This window comes from Crassostrea angulata, chromosome 3 (assembly GCF_025612915.1).
Source record: "Crassostrea angulata isolate pt1a10 chromosome 3, ASM2561291v2, whole genome shotgun sequence".
Taxonomy (NCBI): domain Eukaryota; kingdom Metazoa; phylum Mollusca; class Bivalvia; order Ostreida; family Ostreidae; genus Magallana; species Magallana angulata.
Genome location: NC_069113.1, coordinates 10374428 through 10395625, shown reverse-complemented (window position 1 = coordinate 10395625; position 21198 = coordinate 10374428). Strand labels below are relative to the sequence as shown.

At 32.0% G+C, this 21198-nt stretch overlaps 1 protein-coding gene across 5 annotated transcripts; it reads right to left on the bottom strand.

The window, feature by feature from the left end:
* Positions 1-1796: 1796 nt before the first annotated feature.
* On the bottom strand, positions 1797-21151 carry LOC128176202 (uncharacterized). 5 transcript variants are annotated; one of them, XM_052842347.1, is made up of 22 exons: positions 21054-21151; positions 19941-19999; positions 19746-19831; positions 19615-19646; positions 12036-12624; positions 11584-11630; positions 11410-11496; positions 11155-11280; positions 10951-11073; positions 10764-10838; positions 10545-10669; positions 8759-8845; positions 8586-8675; positions 8155-8262; positions 7612-7786; positions 7295-7441; positions 7084-7169; positions 6054-6124; positions 5451-5689; positions 5223-5325; positions 3040-3113; positions 1797-2959 (listed from the first exon to the last, which is right to left on the bottom strand). In XM_052842347.1, exons 2-22 carry the CDS (start codon positions 19968-19970, stop codon positions 2946-2948), a joined length of 2514 nt encoding a protein of 837 aa, XP_052698307.1. In that variant the 5' UTR covers positions 19971-19999; positions 21054-21151; the 3' UTR covers positions 1797-2945. The 5 variants fall into 5 exon arrangements, with proteins under 5 accessions (XP_052698307.1, XP_052698306.1, XP_052698304.1 ...); XM_052842346.1 differs by having other exon boundaries at positions 5223-5373; positions 19746-19825; positions 21054-21144; XM_052842344.1 differs by having other exon boundaries at positions 5223-5373; positions 21054-21143.
* Positions 21152-21198: the final 47 nt, after the last annotated feature.

Sequence of the window (21198 nt, the reverse complement as noted above, 5' to 3'; positions counted from 1 at the left end):
GTCTCATCTACGCATTTTAAGTTTCATTTTGAAGTTTAAATCCTAATACGATACTCCTCTGACTGTTATCCTGCTTTAATTGTTTAATGTTTGAAAAATATTTGTTCATTTAGGTAGGTTGGGAACTCAAGAGTCGAAGGAATCCCGGATTATCTAATCATTAGCTGTAGTGGCCAAAATTTTCGTAATAAGAGTCCTGCAGGCCTTTAATTGTCAATCCTTTATTATATTTAAAGATTCAATTAAAATGCACACAAAATCTTATTTCTATAAGTATACAATGTATAAGATATTAAAATTGATTTCCTAAAATGGAACTTATATTTAATTCAATATTTTAATATTGCCAAGTGACAATTTACCACATAGTTCTCAAGATGAAGTTATAATTGTTAATGGAGGACACATAGCAATTACCTTACGTAAAAATACATGTTCGATATATGGCCACATGAATCCCCCCCCCACGCCTATAAAAAGATTTAACTTCTGTCCCATGATCCGGGCAGTGACTTCATAATTGAAATTCAGGACATTATGTACATAATAACAATGCGCGATTTTTTCCAATGACTGTGATAGTACAGAAAAAAAATCAATAGAGTTTATAATTCTTTGTTTTGTAAACAAAGCTCGAAAATGTCATTTTTACAAATGTGTTGTATTGGTGTAAGTTTCAATCAAATGTATCTTTCTTTTGTTGGAAAAAGTATTTATAAAGATATTGAATTAGTTTAAATTGTTTTTGCATGTCATTTTGTCTACGAAATGGTAAATCTCTATATTACATATTTGTAAACAACTATAAGACTCGAGCTTTGTTTACATAACAACCAATTCTTACCTCTGTATCTCGCTTGTAACTTAACTTTAACATTCAATATTTTGGTCAATCATTTAAAATGCACCATTTAACCATTTTATACATAAAAAATAAAAATAAATTTTTTGATCTCAAATCGTGTCCAAGTCCCTTTAAGGTCTGAAAGCCTGACACAGAGAATAGGAGTTTCACAATTAAGGTAGATGACTTTATGGACATCATTACCTTGTATTTGGTTTTTCACAAACATGTATGGGGGCAGATGAAACGATTTTTTAAGATCGAATACATTTTCACCATATGGCTATTTTGACCCCACCCTTGGGCATGTACCCCTGACCCAGGGTCCATGATATTCACATTTTTGAGGAGCTTATGGATATCGTAACCTTGCATTTAGTTTTTCTCAAATATATATGGGAGTAGAGAAGATTATTTTAAGATTTAATACATTTCTACTATATTGCCATATCGGCTCCAGCTTAGGCCTTAATCCCTGACCCAGGAGCCGTAAATTTTACAATTTTGGTAAAGGTCTTCTTGGACATCATAATCACGCATATATTTTCCCACATGTGTGGGAATCAAGAAGATTTTAGAAAATTTGGATCTTTTCACATATTTGGCCCCGCCCATGGCGCCCTGGGTGTAGTAGAGCCATGAATTTTACAATTTAAATTTTTCTTACCATAGGGATGCTTCACACCAAAAATTTTAACAATTGTCCTTGTAGTGTTCAAGAAGAAATTGAAAATATAAAATTGTTAATGAACGACGCAAGACGCACAATGGACGACGCACGACGACAGACGAAGACCAATTGCAATAGGTAACCTGAGTGACTCAGATGACCTTATGATATAATTAAAAAAGAATGACAAATGTATATAAGTATGCAATAAAATATTGTATGCTATTTTCTTTGTCATATATATGTATATTCCGTCAGACATACAGTGACGCCACATTGAAGCCAACTTCTGCTCATTTTTTATTTTAATCATTAAATCTCATAACACAAAATAGCCAATATTTTATGATAATACAAGTTCAAAAAAGATCTGAATGAAGATTAAGAACTGTTCACATACAAAAAAGGAATGTCTTATGAAAAGTAACATTTGCTTAATGTACACTCAACAAAACTTCTAAAGTCTGTCCCAAGACATTTGGACGATTTCTAATAAAAATACACATACATGTACCTGTGAAAGAAGTGCAATTGAAATAGTTGAAAGGGATAATTTCCAAGATAATTTCATTGACACATTTTCATCTTTCACTCGGAAAAATTCACAGGAACGAAAACAGATTTCTTACGGGGAATTATTAAGGGGAATGCTTACATCTTTTCTCCATTCGGAACACACCCGAACATGCGCAATTTTACAACGTTATCATCTGGGCTTGTTGCAATGCAAAATCCCTGTAGACATCACATTTTTAGCATTGTATTGAAACCTGATAAGCTAGGGGGCATTTCGACTGAGAAATCTTGGAAATTTTTCATACGTTTGAATGAAAATCGTTTGAACCCTGAGGTATTTATAAATATCATGCAATTAAGCAAAATGTAAATCAAGGATATCTTGGGACAGAGTATAAGTGTTTCACCCTGTTAAAAAGAATAATAATAAATGATGTAAAATTTTGAACAATTCGTAACTGAAATGTCTTGTCATCAATAGACAGCTAAAATAAAACAACATCGTTTGAAATTACTTACCCATGACGAAACGTCAAGTTATTAAATTGGTACTTTTCGGCGCACGCTTAATACGATTGGCAATTTTTTGTGATTGATATTAATATTTGGTGAAAGTGTGATAGAAAACCACTTAAGTAACCACTTAAGTCAGGTAAGTGGAAAGCAGTCACCCAGACGGCAAGACAAATGCATGTTTTTATTTTTTAAAGGAAATACATTTTGCTGGGTGAGTTTTGTTGAGTGTATATATTATACCTTCAGTATATTTGAAAGCTATTTCGTAAGTAGGTAAAAATTAACAAAATATCTATCACAGACTAATTGGAATTTAATATCTTTTGTTATCATTGTGTTCTCTTTGAAAGTAACACTAGTTGAGTAAGAATTTCCTGTGACCACCTTTGATTTCTTTGTCTAATTGCTGGCCTCTGAAATAGAATTTGATCAAAACTTTTAAAAAACAACTATAACTGCGTTTGAACGGTTGACTTATAAAAGTTTCACGTACCATGTCTCACTATTTCAGTAACTGCATGCGTTTTCTGACACACCATCTTCATGTCGGAAAATGATGCTTGCCATCTAAAGATAATAAAGTAAAACATTAGTTAAAATTTTAGACATATGGCCACCATTTCTCTCAAATGAGCAATAATTTAATATTGAATACAGGTTTTGACAACACCGTCTTTATTAAGTTTTTAATCTAAATATAATTTAATAAAAAAAAAAATATTCGTTTCCCAACATTCCATGTTTAATATGTTGTTAAATTGACTCTCCTTTCGAGTTTGAATTGTAAACAAATCTACACCTACACTATAAAATAAAACATGTAATTACATACATGTAAGTATGGCACAAATATTCTTGTAATAATATATTTATAAAGTTTCGAAAAGTAGGATTTTCACCGTTTGAACAATCTATCCACACGAAATTAAATCAATTTAGCTGTATTTTTCGTCTTGATAAGATCCACTGAATGTTTTGGTGTTGATAAATATGTTAATAAAATGTATTAATACAGAATTTAAAAACCTCAATGCACAATTTATTTTTGTAAAAAATTAAAATGGGGAGGTAGTTCATACAAACGAATCATACAGTATTGACATCAGCATTAGGTTCCTTATCTTTAAGGGTTCGCAAGCCAATAAAATAAATGCTTTTGATATAGTATATATATATAGTATAGTGAAACTAGGCCCTGTAACAATCGTACAGACAGACGAAAATGACTTTAAAGATCAAAAGCTCTGTAAATATGCCCTCATATTATGATGGCATATTTCTACCTTCTACATGCAAGATAAATAATGTTAACATGCAAAAAAAATTATCCCAACATGCAAGATAATTATTTCTACATTCAAGGTAATTATGTCCACATGCAAGTTACTAATCTTTTAAGAGAACCTAATTTTTATATGGGTAAAATCACTTACCTTACATAAGCCCTTATCTGACATTATAAACACGAGATGCAACATAATTATGATAACATGCGACATATTTATGTTGACATGCTACCTTTTTTTGTGAACATACAAGTCAGTTATGTTAATATGCAAGATATTTATGTCACCATACGCGGTAATTATCTTCGCATGCAAGAATTTATGTCAACATGCGAAATAGTTATACGCGATGACTTCAATTTTTCTTTAGTCAACTTTCCTTACTTATGTAGCAATATACCTTCATCACCTGCAGATATGGTGTTTTTATCTCAGTTGATTCGATAATCAAGGGTATGCTCTTCGTATGAACAGTTTTTAAGTCAAGCAAGCTACTGACAAACAAGTTGATAAAACAGGACTATCAACAGTCTTGTTTAAAGTCATCTTTCCGTAAATTCTATGGTCGATACAACGATCATGTCAGCAAATACAATCTTCCACTGGGTCGCATGCTGACTGACGTTTTTCATACTAATTGTTAGACCATAATAAATCACCTAATTGTCTACGGACTTTTCCTGGTTTTCCCCCCGATTACGACAAAGAGCACTCAACGGGTTTGATCGGTCAGCAGAGGATGCTTACTCCTCCTAGGCACCTGGTCCTACCTCTATCTATTCGGAGGTCCATGTTGCTCTGCTTTGAATTTGTATTTCGTTTTATTGATTTTTGAGATGGTTCACGGTTTGTTATTGTCATTTGTTCATGCAAGATATTTATGTCAACATGCAAGATAATTATGTATATATGAAAGTTATTTATAACATGCGTGATAACTTGACATGTCGCTATAAATAAGCTGCATATGTACATAATTAACTCGCAAGTTAACATAAATAAGTTACATGTCGACATAAATATGTTCATGTCTACATAATTATCTTGCATGTCAACATAAAAAAGTTGCATGTTGTCATGATGATGTTGCATTTTTGCATCTATGATGTCAGAGTCTGGCATTAGTTAGTCATTTTCCAATATAAAAATAAGATCATCTAAATAAATTTGTTGCTTGCATGTCAACATAAGTATCTTGCATGTAGACATAATTATTTTGCATGTTGATACAATTGATCTTGCATGTAAGGGGAAAATTATCCCACCATTAATACCCTCAAGGAAAAAAACATATATCATTTTTTTCTTACATTAATTTTTGAAAGATGAACAAAAAATTTAAAAAAACAAACAAAAAAAACTCCAGTTTAGATATTAGATGTACACCTACATGCATCCATCAAGTTCCAGAATTGTCGAACCATGTTTGTTTCGTCCATATGCTTTTTCCACTTTTTCATTCACATCTCTAGGAAGATTGTACCATATCCCATCTTTTTTATATGTCCATGCAACGTCGTATGTTTTAAAATTGGTTTGCACTTAAAAATGAAAAAAAAATATCAACAATTTAAAAAAAAAAATTAAGTTTGATTTTTTTTATAATAAAATACTTTACCTGCTGGTGTTCTTTTCCCTTCCTTTGTTTGAAGTTGACGGTTTCGTTCATTAAACTCCTTGATTGACATTGGTCTCTTTTTTGCTTTATTACTTCTGTCGTCTTTCGATTCCCGGTGATATATTTCACGATTTTCTAAATGGTCAGAGGATGAACCAGACGCAATGTATGATTCGGTGCTTTCTGCACCTGCAGCTTGTGATGTCATTTCCTTTCTTCCACTCGATTCAACTCCATCACTAGAAGAACAACAACAAAATTGCTTGCTATCTTTAGAAAGCTGAATGGTCAAAATTTTTTACATGGTAGTTTTAGATATAAAACTATTTAGGGAAGAAAATAATTCTTAAATTTTAACTTTAAAAGTTAATTGTTTACTTCATCCTTATACAGAGATCACTTCTGTTTAAGTAAATCAAAATAATCTAAACTTGGCAAATATTATGCAGCCTTCTTGGTGCATTTTGAACAATTTTTTTAATAAATAGCCTATAATCCTAAAATTTGCAACAGTTTTTTGTATGTCATATTTTTAGTTTTTTAGGGTGAAAAAATATATACCAATTGACATCTTTTCTTCAAGGAGCAGTATATTCTACTTACCATAGCTGTACGTCAAACAAGCCATCAAATCCAAATCTGTATTGATGTTTAGTTTTATCTGGCCATCTGACCTAAATGTGTAACAATTCAACATCATTTATATCATCAAATTGCATCCAAAATATCAACCAATTAGACATGATTGAGAATGTCACTATCTCAAAGGACCCCTTTCAAATAATGGATATGAATGGGTGAAAAGCATTTCAGAGAACTTTACTTTGACATTGATTAATAACTTTATAATGTTCCGGTTGGCATAGAACTTTTAATTCAATTTCATTTCCCCTTACATGTATCTACAGGCATATGTGTAAAATCTGATCAAGATAAAGCGAATTGGAAAGGAAATGATTGATGGCCTCAAACAGGATATGATGAAGAGGCCTGCTATGACCTTCGCATATGACTTTGGTCAAGGTCACGGCACACTATTTACCCACAAGCTATATCTATGTAAAGTATGACCCCTGTATGGTTTGCATTGCCCGATATTACATTATACCTTGACGTACAAACATCAATCAAGATTACTACACATTATTTGATCAAAGGCACCATGTAGGTGAAGTATGAGTCCGATTTGACCAAATGGAGAGGATTTGTCAGAAAATTCTGCTATGATCTTATACCTAGACCTAGAAACATAATCCAAAGTCCCTGCAGACCTTTTACCCATAGGCACTCTGTGGGTGAAGTTTGAGCTAGATTTGGTCAAGGAAAGAGAGGATATGCATCGGACAAGAGATCTCAGACGGACCAAAAAACGGAAAGACAGATGGACAAACAGACTGACAAATGGACAGGCAGGTCAACCACGATAGGTTACCCGCAGAGCGGGTCCCTATTGACTAAATTTACATTATATTGTAACAAATTGCTTTACAAGTATGGACTATTTTTAAACTCCTTTTGTGGCGAAATGCTGATATAAATAAATCATCCCTATTTTCAAAGTTATTTAGGAAACAGTTTCACAATATTTATGCTATGGCTAACTATGTTTAATCGAAAACACAAAACACCTTACAATTATCAATCCGTTTGCGTTGACCTTTAGGACTACTCCAATGCTTTCTAAACCTCCATCTTCATTTCCATACTTCCAGTCAACTCCTTTCAAGTTAGGTAGTTTATAGTAATTATAATATTACATATGTTACATTTCATTGGTAAAACGACAAACATGTTGTGTAATAACAGAGTAACATTTATTTACATAAATCAATGAAAATAAATACCCCGTTTAACACAACATCCAACAGCAATGATTTCATCCCTGAGGACTCGCGGCTCGTTGACCAAAATAACATCCTGACCAAAATGAGTATGACACTTATATATGATAAGTGCACCATAATCCCATTCAACAAAGACTGAAATACGATCTGAAATGAGGATACGTGTAGACACATTTAAGGTACATATCCATTCCACATATACCTACGTCTGGGTATTATTTATCTGAATAAAATGATTATTTCAATCAGTTTCATAATATTGTATGTTGGTTGAATCCTTTTAAAAGATGTACTACATTTAGACTATTCAACACTACCTTTATGATGCCCTACCACCGTCCCTGGTCTGCCCTTATCCTGGTCCCCATACCTCCATCCTGGCTTTCTTCTGACCCGAGAACCAAGTGGTGGTAAGTTACTATCTTCTAGCTCTGTATAGTGATTGATGTTATAGTTCTTCTCTATATATTTTCCTTGTAGAACAATGTCTTCCTGTAAACAGTTACAGTGATGTTTCGTCAGTAATCATTCAATTGCAATTTACTAGTCCTCTTATCTTATTTGCATGCGTTTTTCGGCGCCTTTCAACAACGGTGTAACTGAATACAAAATCTGTTATTCATTATATAATGGTATTCATGTCTGTTGTCTATGTTTACAAAATGCATCTATATAGAGTTATATAGTGAGAATATACTACGTAATATAACAATAAAACATATTAAACGCGTTGTTTTTTGAGTTCAACATATACATGTACATTTACGAAATTAGATTTGCACAAAATATTATACTTTATTTCATTACTTAAATGCCTTTATCCTTTAACATGCAACTCAAAAATGGAAAGTGATCTTTACCCATTCTCCTTGAAGATTATAACGTAGGACTTCCTCTTTAACTTCTGGATCGTCGACTTGTGAATCAGTGAAATCAAAGCCATTTTTAACTAACTTTGCTGCTGTTGCCTGCAAGTAAATTATATAATTAAGTAAAGTGTATTTAACCTGATTGTTGACTTTAATCAAATTTAATAAGTAAGCAAAAAGATTTGCAAATTTACAATTAAAAAACTGAATTATCATACTTCATGTAATATGCAGTAACGCGTATTGAATAAATAAAATAGACTTTCTAGCATGTCAAATTGTACAGAATAACAAAATTCTTTTATTTATTTTTGTTTACAATTGGTTTCATTTACGATATACATAATATATTGTAAAGACTTAAAAGCAATCAAAGATCTCTAGATCATTTATGTAAAATGTGGTGTATAATCTTGCTGTACCGTATTTTGAGTCATTTTGACAAGCTTGTTGATTTCAGTACTCTTGAACATCTTTCCGTGAGTTGTTTCAGAGACTTCTTCTAGCGAAGCCTGAATTGAAAGAAACTCACATTTGCATAAATGTGATATCAATTTATTATGAATAATTAAATTTTCATGATGTAGATACTCACCGGTTCCGTGCTACACACGGATACAGTATAAACTCGGATGCTTCGTTTCTCTAAATATTCAGCAGTTTCTTTTAACCACACACTTTTCTGTTTAATACATAATACATGTATTATGAAATTCTATGCATTTAAGAAAAAAAATGTTCAGAAACCGAAACTTAATTATATACTTATTTCTTTATAATTGGAATTGGACCTATTTAATGAGGCTAATTAGTCTAAAAATGAACCATCTATCTAAAAGTTCAAGATATGGTTTGTTTAGTTATAAACTACATGTATGATTCATAGTAAAACCATCTATAAATGACTTTATTTGATATGGTCAAATATCTGCACCGAATTTAGCCTATTTTGAAAAATGTATCGTATAAAAATCACATCATCATAAATTATTTAACAGAGGATGCCTATCACTTTATTCTTAATATTGGTCAGCATTGCTCATTGTCTGTTTATTTATGACCTCATCTAAATGAGCTAAATCCTGCAATTTTGCAAATAAATGAAAATATTGTCATTTTTTATATTTCGATTTTGAAGTAAAGAGCGCATGTCTGCTCAAGAACGATTGTTATGTTATTCATACAATGACACACATGATACTTAAAAATGGTACTAGAGCAACCATGCGCTTGATGTGTTCCAGTCGAAAATCCATCGGAGAACACCCTAATTTAGCTCAAAAACATTAACATTATTTTATCAAATATGACAATCTTCATGACGTCATTTCTACAAAATGACATCACTGTGCTGAAAACCTTTTACACATCAATTTTCAATCTGATTGCAACTATCTTCTGCATTATTTTTAAAGATCTTTAAAAACTTAACTTTTTGGCCCGAGAAATGCATAATGCCGCACACAGTCCTTTTACCTTTTATATTTGGGTATTTTTTTTCTCTATATTTTGATATATAGAGCCCTTCTTTTAATGGAGATTTATACAGCCTATATAAGACTACGACTATTGGGCCATCTAAAACGTCTCCTTTATTTTTCAGGTTTCTTGTCTTAGTTTTTTAATCATCATTTTACAGACTTCGCTCAAATCAGTCATTTGATGCAAAGACATGCGCAGTAATCACGTTTTACGATCTGGTGAACAAATTAATTTTTGTTGCGACCTCTCTCAGATTAAACTTATTAAATCTAATCTTACAAATCATCTACAAACATGTTGCATTAAAGCATCAGTGCATGAACTTAATTATGTTTCAATTACTTTACGAAGGCCTGAAATGTAGAGAAATATTTGTTTTATGCTTCATGAAAATACAGAGAAAAAATCTTTGAAAATCTTCTTCTCAAAAAACCAATCGGGCAGAAAAACTGTTATTTGTGTTAAAAAAATCCTCAGATAGTGTAGATTCTTTAAGTTTTCATATTAATAATATTTGCATTCAATCATTTTACATGACCAGTATATGTAAAGGTCTAATATCCGTTTCGATTTTAAATTTGACTTTCTGTATACCCTTTCAGACGCCTTTACACCTCGACATCCCCATCACAATTCTAATATATTGTAATTTCATCTTTCATTTTAACAGTTAGAAAATATATATGTTAATAGAGTTTCATCCTTCAACATCCAATGGTGTCATCCCGAGTGAATTTTAGTTATGCAGTAAATAGCAGGTCAAATCTTACTTGTAATTAATTTGGGATTGTGATAATGATATTCGCAAAAATATGATTTTCAATAAGCAATGGTTGTTCTTTGAATAAAAATAGAATACAATATTTGGTAATTTTATACTCTTAAAATATGTGTTCTACCAGAAAGTCAAGCGGTGATTCAAAGTCGTCGTCTCCTGACGATTTTATGTCGAGTGTGCCTTTACCATCACTGAACATTATAATTCTGCTCTTTACAGGTATTTTTCCTATGTGGGTACTAGAATCTGAAAAGAAAGTTGTAGATAGAGGTGCATCAGTATAATAATATCACAAGACAAACAATACAACAAGAGTAGGGTAAAGTTAAAGTGAATCTACCATGACCAAAACAGCATGCTAGTGCCATGTACAATCCAGCAGCCATAGGAGAGGGACCAGAAGGAACCAACAAATCTATAGATATAGAAGAATTTAATTTGTTTAAAAGAAAACCTAAAAAATCAGAAATATATCCGATATTTAATGTTAGTAAATATTTGGTCGAAAAAAATCCGCATTTAGTTACCAAGTGCTTCTAGCACTTTGTCATAATCGTTTGTCATGTGTTGAATTACTCCTGTTTGTTCACCGAATGTAGCGATTCCAAGGTTTTCCTCTATCCCCTGTGTAGCAAATACAGATGCAATGCCTAAAAAATTAATGCGTTTGTACTGAAGTGAAGTCATTTTTCTTTAAATAACCTTTTCTAGTAACTTGAAGTTTAATCTACCTTCAACAAATGTTCGCACTGCCACCATCATTTCATTAAACGGCTCACCAACCATACTTCCAGACAGATCTAACAATAAACAAGTATCCGGTCCTTGTCCTGTCTTCAAAAAATTCATGGATAGTCCTGGAAAGAAAATTTTGGTACATATATAGAGATAGTTTTACTTAAATTGTACATGTTGTGAAAAACCCCACTTAGAATTGATTGATCAACAACATAAAACCTAGCATATGCAGATGTATTTTAATTTACCTTTTTGTCTTTCTTTTTCAGCTAAAGTTATCCAGCTGTTAAAATCTTTGATGTCTGGTTGGTCGTTTGGATCTTTATTAAGTCCAGCTAAAACACAAAACAATTCAGCAGCTAAATAATGGATAATTGCAGAAATTGACTGTGAATTATACACTGCAATTGCAAACGTCTTACCAAGATTTCTGAATTCGTTCTGTGTTCTGGCTTGATAATGGGGACTCCTATAATGACATTTTAGACAGGTCAGACAAAATAGTTTAGACCATTTTGGATACTAGAAGTGCCATTCCTTAGAACATTTTTGCGCATTTTTTGGAATAAACGTCAAGAAATGATACTAAAAATTTATGCAGAATGGCATGGACAATGGTACTATAATGCTTTTTTATTTATAGTTTTAAAAATATTCCTTATTTTACAAATTAACATATTTTATGTATAGACAATGAAGAAATTTGTTTACAAAGGCTTTACCTATTACCCAGTCTGTTTGAATTTTAAATAAAATATGTTTGAATTAAAGAATTAAATTAAATTACATTGATCAAATGTGAGTAATGGCAATAATAAATTCATCAATGCAACTTTTATATCAATGAAAAAGATTTCTTGAAAAAAAAACCCACAGTTTTAATTTGGGTTTGGTTCCATCCATTTCTCGTATCCTCGGGAGTTTTTTCCTTTTCCATTCATCTCTAGTCGGAAGATTAAGTTTATCGTCTGTTTCAAGCGACGAACTTTTTGATGGAGTTTTAAATAATTCCCGGTCTCTGCCTTCTAGACATTTCACACGATTGTCATCATCAGTACAAACGGAACGACATTTCAGTCCAATATCGTTTTTAGCAAGAGGTTGTCTTGGAAGAGGTTGGTCTGATTTTCTCTTTCTCTTAACCTCTGCTGAATTTGTGGAAAAATGGAATTTCAGTTTCTTTGGAGGTTCGGACCTTAGTGTGTCAGACACATCAATTAGTGAAGTAGTTTGCTCCAGAGTCCTTGACTTTGGTCCTTCATTTGAGTTTGGAATATTTAATCCAGTTGTTTCAGCACCTGCATTTCGATACAAAGGATATGTTGTTTTTTGTACACGATTTATGCTTTTAGAAAGCTGGTCAACTCTCTTATCTAACTTGGATGTCTCTTCTCTTATTATCCTAAGTTGCTGATCTCTATTTCCACTTTGGGTTTTTAAGAAATGTATGGTACTCTGCAAGTCTGCAAACGGGAATATTAAAAATACAACATGTGTACATGGGAAACTTGTAATATAGTCAACAACTTTTAGTTTCAGTGTTTTTTATATATATATATATATATATATATATATATATATATATATATATATATATATATATATATATATATATATATATATATATATATATGAATGATAGTTGCATCATTTATTGAATCAGCAACAATACAATATGGACATTCAAAGTCTGAATGGTTGGTCTGCCAGAGTGAATACAATTAAATAAATGTTGTATCTGAAATATAATCATATTCCATTTGTCAAATGGAATTACGATGTTAAATAAATGATAATACGTTTACTCATTTTTTCTGATTTTGTTTGATCATTGTTTCATTGACTGATTAACGTATGAGAAATGAAAAGGAGAAAATTGGATTTACTTGGCTGTGCCAACAAAGATACATACTTTCTACTTAAATTACACGATTGGTCCAGAAATATTGGTTCATTTACAAAACAATAAAATGTGCTTTTGCACCCAGACGCAAATTAAAGGCTTTTTAATACAAATTAACTGTGTTTTTGTTACCATGGATGTGAGTAAAGCTATATTGTATACTATTTGTATACTATTTGCAAATAAACAAAGATTCTACCTTTAAAAGTTTCAGATTTTGGTATCTGAAATGTATCAAATTTCTACAAGAGATGATACAATTCAAAACTAGATGCTGTCATTAGACAGTAATACCCGCACCATGTGTTTGCCACTAAATAACACTGTTTTGTACCAGTTTAATTAAAAATGAAGGCTATATGCAAGCTCCGGTAATACAATTAAAATTTATAATTTTCATAACTGAAGGATGAGATCCCTTCCCATATGATAATACACATCGTGACATGAGCAGCACTTTATGTGCAATTTGGGGTAGAACTGTTTGCAGTGAATTTTCAGTTAATCAATAATCTTAACATTTTATGTCATAGAAAGTATAATGGTCTACATAATTATTAGAAACCAAATTAAAAATTAAATTATGCCCCCTCCACGTGGCGGTTGCCGGTTTTAGATTTGCTTCTGTGTTCCTACATGAACATCATCGTGTGCACAGATTTAGAGAAGGGGTGGGAGTGAGGGGTCCAGACCCCCCCCCTCCCCATGAAAATTCATTTATATCAATTGTAAAATTACCAAAAGTACACCTTGGACCCCAATGCTCTTACAGACATGTAAACGCTCAAACCCATTGCGCTTCAATGTTAGGTAACATTATTTGGGGGGTAAATATTTAATCAATATTTAATATACTTTATTGTTTATCTCAATAGAAAGTATACATGTACATCACAATATGCAGGTGTCCTGCACCACCTTAAAGGTGTAATTTACCTAATAAAATAGTGCAAGTGGATTTGAAGAATAGGTCATAAAAATACATGCATGTTACAAATGAATGATCTTTGTCTGAAGTTACGTACACAACACAGGTCTGCATGTCTCATTAGCGGGTACTAGTTTTATCCAGCTCTTCGATTAGATGGGTTCACGTGTATATATACATGGGTGTTGCTAAAACGCGGAACGGAAAGCGGAACAGAAGGGAAAACGGAAAATCTTATCAACTGTTATTTACCTAATAGATTTGTTAATCATGCTAAAACGATATACTTTATGTAGCTTTTTAATTTTTTTTGAAAGATTAGCAATATTAGATTATTTATTCAAGAATATTTATCTCCTCAAAATTAACAGTACATGCATTGACCACTATATTCTGTCCCAAAAATATCCTCGATTCATTTTTTTGCTGTATATTTATATATACCTCAGGGTTCAAGCAATTCTCTTTAAGAAGCATTAAACATTCTCATTATTCTTTCTTTAAAACGTCCTTTCTAGCTTATCAGCTGGTATAAATACACGGCTAAAAATAAAGAAGTCAACGGGGTTTTGCATTCCAACAAACCAGGATGATAGTGTTGAAAAATTGTACAAGGTCTTCTGAGTGACTTCCAAATGGAGAAAAGATGTCAACATTGTCTATTATAAATCGTCCAAATGTGCTGCATGAATATTTTGGGATCGACAGACTATAGTCTCAATATATAATCGGAAAATCAAACCAGGCAACGTCTAGAGCTCTCTATTCGGATCATATGTATATAGCTGCTGGAATAAACAACTGCTTAGTAATGCAAACGTAAACAAAATTGCATTGCTAAAAATACTAGTTGCACAAATTACCGGGTATTTTAATGTTTACTGTATTCTAATTTTTAATGTCGTCAGTCCAATGGTTTTTTTTCTTCCATCTCAATGATACTGTATTGTCTGTATGATAAAAGAACGTCTAGAACACTGAAAATTGAATTTTGATGTAAGTATAGACATGTACATCATATTTGAAATATAAAAATACTCAAAACACGCATAAAACGCTTTCAATAACTGCGTACGTTACGCTGATATGCCAGCAATACCACATAAGAAAAATAAGTAAAAAGTTATAGCTAATTTGCTCGTTTAATCATGTTAATGTTTCACAATTCCTATACATTTAATTTTTCCGTTCCCGTACTCAACTAAAGCCGAATGAATACAATGCTATAATTGATAGACATTCATATGAATATTAATAAGATAACAACATGTTGATAATCATTCATTAGATATAAATAAAAGATACAAAGTAAATCGTTTCTGGCCAGTCTATACCCCTTTTAAGCGATAAACGTGATGATATTTTCCATTCCGTTCCGCTTTCCGTTCCGCGTTTTAGCAACACCCATACATGCATGTCTGTGTTTTCCGTATGCAGAATAGGATTAGTTAAGATCAGCTAAAGGAATTCATTATTGTGTTTAATTGGATTATCATTATGATGTTGACCAATATAGGTAAGCATAATACATGTAGTAGCAATAGCACAATATAATGAGATGCCAGCATACATATATATATAAGTTCTACTTTCACTTTCTAAATGTGATCTCCCTTTGACAGCATACTGTATCATCATCTTTTAATATTTAAATAAGCTTATCATCGTTACCTATCCTATCGCATTTGTAAAGTTTCTGTCATTTTAGTTGCAAAAGTTATTTTTTTCATTTGTCAGACAGCATGCATTATTGAGTTGACCCCATATTGACACTGTATAAACAATTTCTTATTAAATATGTGTATTACATGTAAGTAGGTGTAGACACTTATCATTTTTATATGAGTTATAATAGGAAGGAAGGAGTATTTCTTTCTTAATGTATTATAATGCATCAAATACAATGTAGGTCATGACCTTATGGGACTGTTCTGACCCCACGAAACAGGAAAATACAAAATATCTTCTAATATTAATGTCATTATGATGCATCAAATGGTGTAAAGTACATTAATGACCCCCAGGTGTTGTCTTTAACCCCCCCCCCCCCCGCCTTTATGAAATAGGAAATGATATGATACACTGTATATTTTGTTAACTTCTGAGATCTGAGATCCTTATCCCTAAACCATACAATTTATTTTTGCTCTTTGTGTCATTGCGCGTAAAATTGTATGTAGATTATGCCCCCTTGGAGACACCCTGACATTTTAGAACTAGAAATAATAATGTATTTTATCTTATTCATATGTTATACAGTAGTGTTTGATCCAGGTGGGTAAATCCTAGCCTAATGATGTCACTGCTTTTTTTAGGAGACTTTACAATTGCCCCAAATAGGCGAATACCGGTACACATGGAAGTGATGCATATAACATTTTGTTTATAAATCTTAAAAATTGAATTAAGCAATTTCCAAAATGTTAATGTGAATCACGAGAGAAAAAGCAATGAAGAAATGATATAAAATTTGCTACTGTACACATGTAAGAATGTATTAAGAAGACTGAATCTTCATAACCAGGTTAGATTGGGGGGGGGGGGGGTGAATGTGGAGTATAAACATTTATAATTTGAATCATTTATTGTTATTAATTTTAACTTGTCAATGAATACTACTTATTGATCCCAAGGCAGAAATATGACCTCTGATCATATCTCAATAGATCATTTGTCAATTATGGAAGGTGTAATATAATTATTTTTAAGAATAACATTTTTTTCCAGTTTATAAAAGTTTTTAGACACCCAAATTATATTTTGATTTTAAAAGATCATTCGACATGGGATGGGGGGGGGGGGGGAGAACAGTTTATATTTGAGTTTGTTTGGTAGTGGGGGTTCCAAGTCATATATTTGACAATTTTTTAATGTAATTCAAAATAAGACTAAGCCATACTACAGTCATGAACATGAATAGTATAGAACAAAACACAAACTAATACATGTACATGTATATATATACATAGGAAGTATTACAAAAAATAGATGATTGATCTATATCTGGGTTCTTAAATTGAATCATATATCATGTACATATTATATTATTGTTTCTTTGTTCAAGGCATTTAAGATGGTATGTAGGTCATGATCCCAAGTGCTCTTCCTGAAATTATTAAATATCATACAAACCATTGAGATCCCCACCTTAATCCAAAGATATTATTCCTCCTTAGGTCATGCAGGGGCATCAGATCATTATGGCATGTAAGTCATGGCCCTAAGGGGTCACCCTGACCCCCTTAGAATCAGAAATTGTCAATTATCTTTAAATTATTGATGTTTGATGATCCTATCTCTATTTAATCTTTATTATTAAGTCTCCCGAATGAAATTTGGAGACTTATTGTTTTTGTACGGTTCTTAATACAGTACATGTATTATTATTCTTCATCTTCTTTTTCTTCTTTCCTGCTCTGAACTTGTTTCTCAGAGATGGCTGAACAGAATTGTACAAAACTCTAGGATATGATAGGCCTGCATATCTAGTTGTGAACCCTGGTTTGATTTTTCTCATTTTGGGTTAGACAACCACTTTTCGGGGGAGGGGGGTGTCAAAAGGGTGTGGGGTCTAACATTGAACCTTGTAGGAAGAATCGTAGACTCTTTTGTAAATGGTTACATGAAAACGGACAAAGATAATATATAGGGTTTTCATAATCATATATTGGCTGTTACTGGCAATATATAGGGTTTATTAGATCTGACCCCTGGGGTCATCCCCACCCCCCAGGAATTTGAAATTACCATATATCTCAGAAACTGTTATAATTATGGCCCCTAAACCATATATATTCATGTTTCTGATGTCAAAGGGCATCAAATGTTATGTAGGTCATGGGCCCTGTGGGTGGTCCTGACCCCCTCAAACAGCAAGTCCCTTAATATCTTCCAAACAGTTGAGATTCCCACCCTTAAACCATATATATTCTTGTTCCTTGTGTCAAGGGTCATCAAACGGTATGTAGGTCATGGGCCTCGGGGTGGTCATGACCCCCCTTGAACAGGAAGTGCACGAATATCTCGAAAACGGTTGAGATCCCCACCCCTTAACCATATATATATATATATATATTCTTGATACTTAAAGGGCATCAAAAGGTATGTACCGGTAGGTAATGGGCCTCAGGGTTAAATTTAATTTTTCAAAACTGTAATGCACATCTATGGAACAGTTCCTATCATATCCCAAGATATGATGTGTCTATCCATTAAATCATAAAAGGAGTTCTAGGATCTATGTTTTTTTGAAGTGATAAACGTCCATTTTCTGCTGATGAAATTTAAATTTTGAAAACCTTACTGCACATCTATAGAACAGTCCCTATCATATCCCAAGATATGATTGTCTATCCATTAAATCATAAGAGGAGCTCTTGGATCAATGTTTGTTTTTTTAGTGATAAACGTCAATTTTCTGCTACTATTTGACTCCCTGGATGAAATTTAAATTTTTAAAACCTTATTGCACATCTATAGGACAGCCCCAATTATATCCCAAGAGATGGCGTAGCTACTCCAAAAGTTGTTAGAGGAGTTCTGGGAATCATATTTTTTTTTGCCAAAAAACGTCATTTTTTGTTGCCCACTGATCACCTTAATAAAAAAAAAAATTCTGAACCTGATCACGCCTCAATATGACACCCCCAATCATATTCTAGAAGATCATTTGGCTACTGCCAAAAAAACATGACGTTTTTGAAACCAGTTTTTTTGTAAAAAAAAAAAACACGTCATTTTTTAGCCATTAAATGACCCCCAGGACAAAATTGAAAATTCCGAAACCTTATTGCGCATCTATAGGATACCCTAAAACATATTCCAAAAGATGATTTGTTTACAGTTGAAAATGTAGGAGGAGTTCGAGGAAGAAGGTTTTTTGTGAAAAAACGTCATTTTTTACCAATTATTTGAACCCCAGGAATAACAGAGAATTTTTGAAACCTTTTTACAAAACAACATGAAACCCCAAATCAAACTCCAAGAGTTCAGTTTGCTGGTTTATAAGATGTAGGAGCAGTTTGATTAAGTAAAACATGACAGACGGACGGACGGACGGACGGACGGACTGACAGACAGACGGACGGACGGAACAGGGTAACAACAATATACCCGAACTTTCTTTAGAAAGTGCGGGTATAATAACAATGTTTTCTATTTACCAAAAACTTAGCTCAATGCTAAGATTTTTCCAATACCATCATGTTAACTTTTCGATTTCAAGTCTCCTTCACCTTAGCGTTAAGAATATATATATATATATATATATATATATATATATATATATATATATATATATATATATATATATATATATATATGCTCTTAGATAATAAAAAATAGAAAAAATAAAACTATAGATAGAAAACAAAGTTTTTGAAAGTTAATCCAAGATGTTATCATTTTTTAAATCTTTATTAAAAAGGAATGCTGCTTTTTAATGGCTCTCTTCTTAACGAATTTAATTTTTCTTTTTAACGTTCAATGGTGACACTTATCAACCTATACGCTTAAAAAGGTAGATAAAATTATCAAATAATTTCCCGGTATTTGGTTTGATAGATAATCCTTGAATTTTTCGAAATTACCATTTCTTGGGAAAATTTTAAAAAATATCTTTACCTGTAATAGTTGTGTTCATAGGGCTTTCCAACCTTTTAAAAAAAGATTTTTTGAAAGAAACAGATAATTACTGTTTTTTAAGAATTTCTCATTATAAAAATGGATATATTTTATAATAATAATCTACGTACCTTTTTTTATTAATTTCAGATAATTTTCTTATAACCATTGAGTTTGAGGTTTCCAAATCTTCAAGTTTTTTCGTCAATATCTGCAACTACATAGAGATGTCTAAAACATATTTTCTTAAATATATTTATATACAACAAACTGCATTTAAGATTACCAGGCTTGCCCACTTTTGAGTCTATTTAGCAAAGATTTACCTCTTTGCAAACTGTGTCGGAAGTCGACATTTTTTTTCTGGACCACGTGGTTATGGTTTCTAAAGTAAACAACAAATATTAGCTAGAAAGAATCTCATTCATATACTAGAAATCAATTGTATGATCAAATTAAAACCTCTTTAACCTAATGGTTTCAGTGTCAATTGTTTTTGAATACTGATATTAGAAATGATGGACGCATCATCAAATGAAGACACCAATTAAATATATTGTTTTTTCTATTTTGTTTTTCTTTTTTCTTGGCAGCTTTTAACATGATGCTTGATAGGTTTTATACTCCTTAATGTTCTTACATTAAAGGAATTAAATGTGACAAAATTAGGTACATAGAAAATTGTTTGAACTAAAGTTAGATTTACTTTTAATTATATTAACAAAGGTTTTTCGCAACCCGTAAATTAAACAACCGAAAAAAGGCATATAAAAATTAAAAAGTACAATTCTATACTTATCATAAATTGCGCCATGACTATTCTAGTTGCAACTGATTTGAAAGACCGTATAAAAAATTGGGTTTTTTGTTTTTGTTTTTTCGTGTTCATATAAAACGATTAACAAGATTAAAACAATTCTTTTATTGTTTGCTTTTGCATTCATTGTTTATTCATGGTTTAGTTGCCACAAATTTGTTCAGTTGCTTTTCAAGATATCTTTTGTAAAGTTACCAACTGTTAAGTTCGTCCACAGGAATAGATAGTAGCCGTGTCCGCGAAATTTTTGAGCGGCCGTCACCAATGTGTAAAATACACCATTGTTTGTAATAAAGAAAGTTGATCCGGATGTGTAAGGTATGTGATCCCGAGCTAACAAAAGACTAAAAAAAAAACTAGCATATTTGGTTTGTTTTATAAGAAAATTAAATATTTAAGTGAAAATTTATTCCGACCACGAAGATTTTACATGCACTGTATGTTTAAAAAATGAGCAGGTATATTTTTTTCTTAACATACTAAAGTCACACCTCGGCAAACAAACATTCAGGACAGATCTATTCTATCCTATCTTAAATCTGAAATAGGTGCATAAAATGCAAGTTTACATCAAGCTATGGAATAATTAAGAATTTATCACCTTTTCCATATTTTATCTTACCTTCCTACCTGTACTCCTGGTCAATGAAATGAAAGTAGACGGCAAAAATTTCCATTACTATTTATATCTTTTAAAACTCCCATATATCTATACTTGACTCCGAGTCATACATTTATGGTAACACATATTTTGTTTTCTTCGTTAC

Bases quoted from the DNA above. Each gene is read 5' to 3' on its own strand.
- LOC128176202 (XM_052842344.1), bottom strand. From the start codon at position 19,970: ATGTCGACTTCCGACACAGTTTGCAAAGAG. The intron at 11,631-12,035 runs GTGGGTTTTTTT...ATGTCATTATAG, and splicing joins ACCAAACCCAAATTAAAACT to GAGTCCCCATTATCAAGCCA. The intron at 11,074-11,154 runs GTAGATTAAACT...TTAATTTTTTAG, and splicing joins AGTGCGAACATTTGTTGAAG to GCATTGCATCTGTATTTGCT.